This window comes from Brassica oleracea, chromosome C7 (assembly GCF_000695525.1).
Source record: "Brassica oleracea var. oleracea cultivar TO1000 chromosome C7, BOL, whole genome shotgun sequence".
Classification (NCBI taxonomy): Eukaryota; Viridiplantae; Streptophyta; class Magnoliopsida; order Brassicales; family Brassicaceae; genus Brassica; species Brassica oleracea.
The window spans coordinates 31,063,494-31,073,738 of NC_027754.1; the positions used below are offsets into that span (position 1 = coordinate 31,063,494).

At 36.8% G+C, this 10,245-nt stretch overlaps 2 protein-coding genes across 5 annotated transcripts; one reads left to right on the plus strand and one right to left on the minus strand.

Moving 5' to 3' along the window:
- Positions 1–3,895: 3,895 nt before the first annotated feature.
- On the minus strand, positions 3,896–5,010 carry LOC106301666. Its single transcript, XM_013738117.1, has one exon. The coding sequence runs from the start codon at positions 4,918–4,920 to the stop codon at positions 4,063–4,065; it is 858 nt and encodes a 285-aa protein (XP_013593571.1). The 5' UTR covers positions 4,921–5,010; the 3' UTR covers positions 3,896–4,062.
- Positions 5,011–5,209: 199 nt separating this feature from the next.
- LOC106302098 (MADS-box transcription factor 50) lies at positions 5,210–8,243 on the plus strand. 4 transcript variants are annotated; one of them, XM_013738615.1, is made up of 12 exons: positions 5,210–5,458; positions 5,646–5,831; positions 5,943–5,999; positions 6,086–6,104; positions 6,240–6,304; positions 6,425–6,440; positions 6,536–6,597; positions 6,681–6,777; positions 6,866–6,940; positions 7,024–7,136; positions 7,223–7,646; positions 7,821–8,243. In XM_013738615.1, exons 2-12 carry the CDS (start codon positions 5,647–5,649, stop codon positions 7,854–7,856), a joined length of 1,149 nt encoding a protein of 382 aa, XP_013594069.1. In that variant the 5' UTR covers positions 5,210–5,458; position 5,646; the 3' UTR covers positions 7,857–8,243. The 4 variants fall into 4 exon arrangements, with proteins under 4 accessions (XP_013594069.1, XP_013594071.1, XP_013594068.1 ...); XM_013738617.1 differs by having other exon boundaries at positions 5,211–5,458; positions 5,940–5,999; positions 7,741–8,242; XM_013738614.1 differs by having other exon boundaries at positions 5,211–5,458; positions 5,940–5,999; positions 7,821–8,241.
- The last annotated feature ends 2,002 nt before the right edge of the window (positions 8,244–10,245 follow it).

The following is a 10,245-nucleotide window of genomic DNA, read 5'->3' on the forward strand; positions in this document are numbered from 1 at the left end:
TCGTTTAAATTTAATTATATATCATATACGATAGATAAGATTGATTGATTTGATTCATTTATCCTAAAATAATTGTGAATAAACAAGAGTGATCATTTGATTTATATGTGCAAGATAATTTATTACATAATAGTAACTGATTTCTTAGTTATTTAATATATAATTATTATTTATTATGCACAAGCCGCATTTTAACCTAAGTATGTATCTCTTTAATAATTTTGAATCTTAAATATTTTCTAAATGTCAGACCAAAATAAAAGAAAGAAATGAGAATAAACTCAAAAATCAATATTTATATCGAGCAATAACCAAAATGACAAAAAAAAAAAATTTGAAGATATAAATGATTGACACGTGAACGTAAACTTCTCATAACCATAATTAACTTTTAAATTGCTAAATCATGATATAAAACCGAATTGGTATAGTTTCATTGTAACCAAATAGTAGGCATGAGATTCTTCGGCCTAAATATTAGGTTTTTATGTGATAAATAATTTTTGACCTAAAATATTTTTAAAAATAAGATCAGTTCATTAGTAAACAAATTATGTAATTAACAAAAAAAATTTAAAAATTGTTCAAGGTCCAAAAATATTAATTCTATCAATAATATAAATTTTATTTTCCATACGATATTTCTTAAATAATTTTCATATAAATTTATAATATGCACAAAGTGCTGGTCTTATCCTAGTATATCGTAAGCAAAAATCATCTATTAACTATGGTTGATTTTAGAATTACTTAGGAATGATTTGGATTATTAGGAAAGTTTTGGATTATAGCAAATATTAAATATTAAAAATATAAATCATATATTCAAACTCCGAATGGTGACATGCGGGACAACTACAGAACAAGTGCGGTGTGGTTATAATAGTAACAAAAATATATAGATACATAGGTATATGTAAAGATTTTTGTTACTATTCACGGTGGTGCGGGACAAGACGATTCGTCACCATTCGAAGCCTGAATAATTTGGGATTGTGGTTACTTTTAAAAGTTTAACGTAGGATTTATATTATAGAGATATTGAAAACATATTAAATTTTGTGTGAATCTACAGATAATATTTTTATACATTCAGTATATCTTCAAAAGAAGACAATAATCTATAAACTCATAGATTAAGATTCCATCTTGTTCAAAAAAATGAAAAAAGATTATGACTCCATCTTTGAAGAAGCCTTTTTTTCCTTTTGCTTATAAGATGCTATTTAAGATTTGTTGCAGTATCATCTTAAGTGGCTTTACCATTCTCGTTTCTTTGTACGACGAGCGTGATTTATACGGTCGCAGTCATTACGCTATAATAGAAGACTCCCAACAACGATGACAATGCCATCATCATCAACATCGACGGTGATCGAGCCGTAGCCAGCGAGGGATTTTTGCCCTGAGACGGATACGGGACATATAAGGGTACGGGGACCAGAATCGGCAAAATTAAAAAATTATAGATACGGATATGGTATATATATGTTAAAAATATATATAAGCTACCCATAATTGACAAAAATTTAAAAAATTACACCAAACTTTTAACATAAAAATTACTTCAATATATTATTTTAAATAATGATGATCATAAGCTTAGAAACAAGATTATAAGTCAAAATTTTACTTCCATTTATTTTTTGGAAAAAAGTAATTGATTTAGCTTAAGATACAATTAGGGCTGGAAAAATAAACCGAACCCGATCCGAAACCGACATAAATACCGAATAGATCTTGTTTTATGGTATTTCGGGTTATGGATAATATCCGACCAAACTCGAACCTAAATGGATATCCGTTAGAACCCGAAACATTCAAAATTTAAAAAAAAAACTTGTACAAAACATGATCACAGTTCCTAATATGTATCTTAAATACACTAAGAGATTATTGACTTCTAAAATAATTATCAATTATGTGAAGGTTGATGGTTGAAGGTAGCAGTTGAAGATTGAAGTTTTTAGATTTTGGTTTTGTTTTCATTGAATAATGTTTTTCATTTCATGAGAACTTGGTTTGCGTTTTATGCTTTCATTTATTTAGTTTTCTTTCTATTAATAACTATGTCTACCTTTCGTTTGATTTTGAATGATTACGTTTGATGTCCTTTCTTATTTTTGAATCAATTTTACTTATATTTTGGTTACAAAATAGATACAAATCATGTATTTTAAAATCTAAAAACCGATTTAACTTATGTTTTGGTTACAAAGTAGGTAGAAATCATGTACTTTTAAACCGAAGAACCGATTGGGACCAAACCCGAAAGTACATCGAGTTCTACTGGTTCTTTGAAGATTTACTAACTCCGACCCGAACCGATAGAACCGGAACCGGTCCCAAACCAAACTTTCATATAACCCGAATGAAGCTGATTTTGATAAACCCAAAAAACCGAGACCCGATTAGACAAAACCGAAACCCGATTAGGACCCGAATGCTCAGGCCTAGATACAATAATTTCGAAGAGAATTCATTTCAAAACATTCCATAAATCGACTACCCCGTCCCCAAAGTGTCCCCGTGCCATTTCTATGGTGTTTCCGGTACGGGTACATCAACCAAACCGCCGTGCCCGTGCTTCATAGTTTACTAACCTCCTTAAAGAGGAATATAGAGACGTCCTTGTCAACACCAAGGCCCACACAGCTTCCAGATTGCCTAGGAATGTGCAGTCGTCGACATAAAGGACCGCAACAGTGTCGAGATTGACTAGTAATGTGCAGACGTTGACGCCAAGAACCGTACATGCCTCAAGATTGACTATGAATGTGACAGACGTCAACACCAAGGACCGTACCAGCTTCAACACTAACGAGCAATGTGCAGACGTCGACACCAAGGACCGCACCAGTGTCGAGATTAACCACGAATGTGCAGACGTCGACACCAATAACCGCACCAGCTTCGAGATTGAATAGGAATGTGCAGACGTCGACATTAAGGACCACACCAGCGTTGAGATTGGCTAGTGGTGTGCTGACGTCGACACCAAGGACCGCACCAGTGTCGAGATTGGCTAGTGATGTGCAGACGTTGACACAAAGGACCGTTCCAGCGTCAAGATTGGCTGGTGATATGCAAACGTCGACACCAAGGACAGCAACAGCCTCCATACAGACAAGGAATGTACAGACATCGACACCAAGGACCGCACCAGCGTCAGGACAAACGAGGAATGTACAGAAACCGACACCAAGGACCGCACCAGCGTCGAGATTGAAGAGTAATGTGCAGACGTCAACACCAAGAATCGTACCAGTCTCATCATTGATTACCTATATAAGCACAAGTATCACTTCAAGTGTGTAAAGAACTGGTTTTCGATTAACTCCACGTGTCCTCAATGCAGATACGAGCTGCCTCTTTAAGGTCAAAGAAGAGTGGTATAAAATAGAGCTTGATGACGACTCTATTGATTTCTACGAACTTTTAATTTATTTCTTAGGTTCTCTTTTGTTTCTCGTAGAGATTGACTTTCAATTTGTATTTTTTTTTTCAATCTAATCTCTGATGCAAAATCATGTACAAGCTCATGCGAAGCAAACTTTCTCATAAACTTGGTGCGCAAATTAATTTTAAGACATCCTGAAAGCACACACATTCAAACCAACTCTTATTATCTGTGTTCTTAGTTACACACTACATGACCTAACAGAACACCCCCAAGCCTAATCTTTTGAAACAGAAGTATGTAACAGAAGCTCAAGTTAAGCAACTTTACTTCATAAATTAGGAAGTTCACATATCAAATTCCGACAACCGTATACAACTTCAACGAAACTTAATGATCTAACAAAACATTTCCCCAATCTAATCTTCGCAACAAAAACTCTATACAAGCTCAAGTGAAGTGTTTGATATGTTTCAAAAGGCAAAACTTTTGCAATTAAACGAAACTTTCCTCATAACTTTGAATCCTCAAATACATACTTCCATGATCTTACAAAACATTTACCTAACTCTATTCAAGCTCAACTGAAGTGTCTCAAAGTGCAAATTCTCAGCAAAAGAGAACACAAAACAAGCTCAATACACACAAAAAGACGAAACCTTTTACAATCTCCTTTCAACAGACCTAAGACGAAGTTCCACAAGCCAAAGGTTAAACTGTCCATCACTAACCTTCAACATCTCCGACAAGGGCATCAAGATCCCGTGCTCCTTAAGCAACCTATGCCTCGGCTTAATCTTCCTCTCCAAGCTAAAAGAAAAGTACTGAGGAAACCTCTTCAGCTCCTTGACATCTCCACGCATCTCCTCCATAAAGAACTCGACTTTCGGAGCCAAATTGTTCTCCACGCTGTACGTCAACAGCGCCGGAGACCTCACCACCATCTTCGCCACCTCATCCCTCGTAAACCCTAGCCCTTCCTCAAGGAACTCGATTTTGGGGATTAGAGTTCGCTCCACGCTCGAAACCAGCAGCACAGTGTTCCGCGACGTGACCGTGTCGCGCCCCACGAATCCTAGGGTTTTGAGGAAGGCTAACGCAGGACGGAGCTGGAAGTCGACGGAGGAGATGAGGAGTCGAGGGCAGCGGGTTATCGACTTCGGGATGTCTTCGTCGGAAAGGTAGATCTCGTCGGATAAGAAGCGAAGCACCGGTAAGATGTCGGATTCGGGGTCTGAGGTTAGCAGATCGGGGAACATGTCGAGGATCCGACCGACGGCGGGTCTCGAGAGACCGATTGAGGAGAGGAGGGTTTCGACGGAGACGACGGAGGAGATGGGAGCGGCGCGGAGAGAGGGGTTTACTCGGAGGGCTTTGTGAGGGTCGACGTTGAGGTCCTGGAGGTAGATGAGCTTTTCTCGGAAGAGAAGGCCGGTGTCGGAAGTTTCGCTGGCGAAACATCGGGTTCTCACGGCGGAGATAAACGGCGGCGGGAGAAGACAGCACCGTGCAAACATCATCAGCTTTTTTTTTTTTTGGCAGTTCAAGCTGAGTGGATAAACGACGGAGTAAGGGTAAAATGGTAATAACAATTAGATAACATTTCGAACGGCGTCAACTTATTCCTTCTTGAAGCTTTTAGTAGATAATAAACGATGGATAAAGGGTAAAATGGTAATAATAGCTAGATAACATCAAAACGCCGTCGTCTCTTTGTAAAGGAAAAAAACATTTATCTTTCTTCTTGATAAACGATGGCCTAAGGGTAAAAATGGTAATGGAGATTTGTTTTTGTTTTTTTAAAAAATTGATTAATCTGTTGTTCGTCCCTCTTCTTTGTCCAATGGGATCCCTATTCTCAAGGAGCTCTATCAGAAGAGCGTAATTTACGGAGTCTCATGTAAACCGCATTCGTCTTCTTCTCTGTCTCTCTTTCTACCTCTGCTTTTTCATTCTTCGTTTCTTTTTCTTCTTCTTCTTCTTCTTCTCTAAAGAGCTCCCTTTTAATATCTCCCCTCATGGTTAGTATCCGCTTGGCGTTTAAATTTGCTTCTTTAGGTAAGTTTCCCCTTTCCTTTTTCCTCACCCAATAGATTCACGATTAGGGTTTTCAAAAACGTTTGTAAAGGTCGCATTTTTATTTTGAAATTTCAAAGTTTTGTGATTGTTGTGTTGAATTGAGGAGAAAGGAGAATTGGATGATTCGTTGAATGTGTGTGTGTGTGTGTTTTGTTTGGTGGAACAGGATGGGAAGGGTGAAACTGAAGATAAAGAAGTTAGAGAACACAGCAGGGCGCCAAGCTACGTTTGCTAAAAGGAAAAATGGGATCTTGAAAAAGGCGAGCGAGCTTTCTGTTCTTTGCGACATTGATCTTGTTCTTCTTATGTTCTCTCCTACTGGTAAACCTTCCTTATGTTGCGCTCAACGAAGGTAACTGATTGTTCTCTCTGTGTATTTGTTTCCTCCATGTCTCTGTTGGGTTTGTGTTTTGTGGTCTGATTTTCTGTGGGTTTTTTTTTTTTATTATTATTGTTTCAGTAGCATTGAAAAGGTGATTGCAAAGTTTTCTCAAGTAACACCGGAGGAAAGAGCAAAAAGGTTTGGCTGATTCTTTTTGAGATTCTTATCCATATGTTTCTTCCCGCTTTGTTCACTTGTTTGTTCTTGTTTGGTTTTGAATACAGGAAGATCGAGGGTCTTGAAGTAAGTTGTTTCACACAATCAAAACAAAACTCTTTAAATCTTTTTTTATTTTATTTTAGCTTTGATTCTGATCCTTGAGAAGCTTGTTGTTTGTTTGGTCCCTGATTCAAATTGTTTTGTCTTTTGAAAGCTCAGGTCTTGAAGAAAACTTTCCAAAAGTTGGATCACCATGTAAATATACGAGATTTTATATTCTCTAGGTGAGTAGGAGAAACGAAAACATTTCATTAACAAAATCATTAGCTTCATTATCTCCGACATGAATTTTAACTTTCTTCTCTTTTTGTCTTGTTTGCTTCTTTTTCCTTCTATGGTTCCAGTAATCCAACAACAGAGGTATTCATTATAAGACTCTATTTTTTTTTCTCCTTTTCTACCGTTTATGAGATTTGCCAAAGCCTAGAATTTTTCTAAAACCGCAATTGTTTCAGGACTTGAGTGCTCGAGCAAGGATTCTGCAAGATCGAATTTCTGAAATACATGGAAGATTACGGTAAGAAGATCTTTCTGAAGTTGATGTTTTTCTTGATGTTGTTACATTGTTTTCATACTTGTTTGTATCATGATGTTTTGTAGTTATTGGACAGAACCCGATAAGATAAACAACGTTGAAGACTTGGGACAGCTCGAAATCTCGATCAGGCAATCCCTTGATCAGTTGCGTGCGCATAAAGTAATCCTTTGTTTTTAAAACCTTTTCAACTTCACTTTATTAAATAAAAAGGAAAACTCAATTAAACTTTTCTTGTTGTTGTTGATAGGAACATTTTGGACAGCAGCAACACGCAATGCAAATCGAAAACGCAAACTTTGTTAAAGATTGGTCAACCAGCTTGGTAATTTACTCAGAATGATTTCTTCTTTGATTTCTCATTCAGAACAATCTGAATCTCAAATCTCTGACTTATTAAACTTTCAGTTGCAAGATGGGATTCAGATACCGTTAGAACAACAGCTTCAATCTATGCCATGGATTCTTAATACCAACACAACCAACATTGTTACTGAGGAACACAATTCAATCCCACAGAGGTTAGTGAAAAAACTCTCACACTTATTTCTTTCTAAATCTGAATCATATCTTAACCAAACAAATAATAATTGTGTACACTCTAAAGGGAAGTTGAGTGCTCAGCGAGTTCTTCATTTGGGAGCTACCCAGGATACTTTGGAACAGGGAAGTCTCCAGAGATTACGATCTCGGGTCAAGATACAAGCTTTCTTGATGATTTAACCAACGGACATTTGAAACCACAAACAATCACGCAGCAGCAGTTCACTGAAAACAGCGTTATCCCATACATTCCCAGTCTGCAGAACGATCTGAATCATCACCAAACGTTGCCTCTTCCTCTTCCCCATCCTCCTCCGGTTTTTAACTTTCCAATGAACCAGAGAGAGTACCATATGAATGGATTCTTCGAAGCACCGCCACCTGGATCTTCTGTTTACAACAACACTGCGAACCAGGCAAGGTTTGGTTCTAACAGCAGCTCCTTGCCTTGCTCTATCTCCATGTTGGACGAATACTTGTTTTCACAGGTGAAACATCATAACTTTTGCAGTGATTCAAGATATGGGTTTTTACTTTCGACATGATTTGATATTTGTTATGACGTTCTTTTTATAGATGCAGCAACCGAACTGAGAGAGAGTTTTGATGAATGATGATAAAAACATCTCGTTGAAGGAGTCACCAATGTTTTTTTTTTCCAGATACAGCAAGAAGAAGTAGTCTTGCAGAGTTCTTGATTGGTTCCAAGAAGCAAAACCAGTGGTGAAGGCTGGTAGATTGCAACAATACGTGATTATTAATTTCTATACATAATTTCTCCATCGGATGAGAGAATCTGGGATTTTTGATGAAAAAAGCAGAGAGGTTTCCCATTTTTTTGTTTTGTTTCCCGGCAGATATGTTTATGTTTTCTTTTGGAGGCTGTCAAAGTAACGCCATGACAGCCAGAGATGATGAGAAAACTCTATCTCCTTCCCTTCCTACAAAACTATAGCTTTTGTATCCTTTTTTTTGTTCTTTCATTCATTCTTTGTAAAACAAAACAAAAAGATGTTTATTATTTCTTTATAAAACATAAAGCAATCAGGTGCTCGTGAGCTTCGAGTATTGAGTAGAGGAGGATGAGGCTGCCTCGCGGTTGTTGGTGAAAGATTCTGTATTCTCACTTGATTTACAATGTACATAGGAAGCTTTTATATAATGTACAGTTGAGAGATTCCTAAAAGTAGAGAGAATAAATGCAACAGAAATATATACCTTTTATATAATGTACAGTTTAGAGATTCCTAAAAGTACAGAGAATAAACGCAACAGAAATATATACGAGAAAACTAAAGCTCTGATTAGTAACCATTAAAAAAAATACAAAGAGTAGAAAGAAATGAACGAAGAAGAATAAAATTAAAAAAAAAAGTTATTCCTCTCCTAATTTTATAAGAATAATTATAGTTTATTATTCCTTAAATGTTAAAGAATGTAAAAGAATCATAGGTAACAAAAATTTCTTGTAAATGATATAAATTGTAAGAAATGATAAGAAATTTACTATTTCCACTCATTCCATTGGTCACCATTTATAACCTAAATCAATCAAGGACATTCGCATATTCTTGTACCCTTTTGCAGTGTGATCGTCGGTGCAGCAGACGACCAAGATGGATCTAAAGTCTGTAAACAGTGACGTTGGAAATCCTTTAGGAAATATATCAGCATATTATAGAGATGAGGGAACATGAAGATTCTTGACTTGCTCCATTGCCACTTTTTCCCTAACGAAGTGTAGATCAAATTCAATATGCTTGGTATGTTGATGCTTCACTGGATTTGTAGATAAATACACCGAGCTTATATTGTCTAAGTACACCAACGTTGATGTACTTAGAGTACAGTGTAGCTCAAGCAATAGGTTACACAAGAAGCAAGTCTCTGCAACTTCATTTGCTATTCCCTAGTATTTTGCTTATGCACTGGACCTCGATATTGTTTGTTGACGCTTTGATGACCATGAGATCAGATTGTCACTGAGGTAAACAGCATAGCCGGATGTAGACCGTCGTGTATCGGTGCACCTTGTCCAATCTGCATCGGAGTATGCCGTGGTGTCGTGAATTTTGATTTGAAAATTTGCAGACCATGTGAGTTTGTTCCTTCAATGTATCCGATGATGTGACGAAGTGCACTCATGTGATGTTCGTGGGGGTCGTGCATGAACAAACAGATTTGTTAGATGGCGTAGACGATGTCCGGACGAGTGAAAGTGAGGTATTGGAAAGCTACGGCCAGACTTCTATATTTAGTCGGATATTGAAACTTTGAAAGTGGAAACTCTTGCAATAATTTCCGTCACATATTGTCTCTAAGATAGCAGAACCCCGAGTTGTTATACTAAACCTTTATTCCAAGAAAATAGTGAGGCGTCCCAAATATGTTATTGGAAATTCTCGTTTGAGTTGAGAGATGATTCATACAATCAATTCTGGAGAAGATCATATTAGAACAATATCATTCACATAAAGAAGAAGATATGCTATCTTCTGCCGTCATGATATACGAACAGAGACATGTCGCATTTTCTTGAGTCAAAGCCGAGTAGAGGTAGATATGATGCAAACTGAGCATTCCAAGTGCGGGCCGGGGCGCTTGTTTCAAACCGTAGATGTCTTTGTCTAATTTTCATAGTTTGTATTTTGTTGTTGTAGTTTGTATTTCTGTTATTCCGCTACTCTTATTTTTCTATAGTTTCTCAAAAAAGCTTGAAAATGATAATACGATTTTAACATGTTTACAACCAACAAAAAAAAAGTGCAAGAACATGAAGTTTCTTTCTCTCATATGCAAGTTCATTGGTTTTGCTTAGTAGGTTTTGAGGAGCAAGTATATCCGTGGGAAAAATATGGTGTTTATATAGGAAAGTGTTATAAATTAAGCATTGAAATGATCATCCACTTCTTTACCAAACTCAAGCAATATGATCATCCACTCCTTTACCAACTCAAGCACTATGATCATCTACTCATCAAACACTATGATCACCCACTCATTTACCAAATTAAGCACTATCTTTGTTATTTTATGTATTGTTGTTCACTATAAATACCATCACTCATCTCACTCTTTTGTACACCA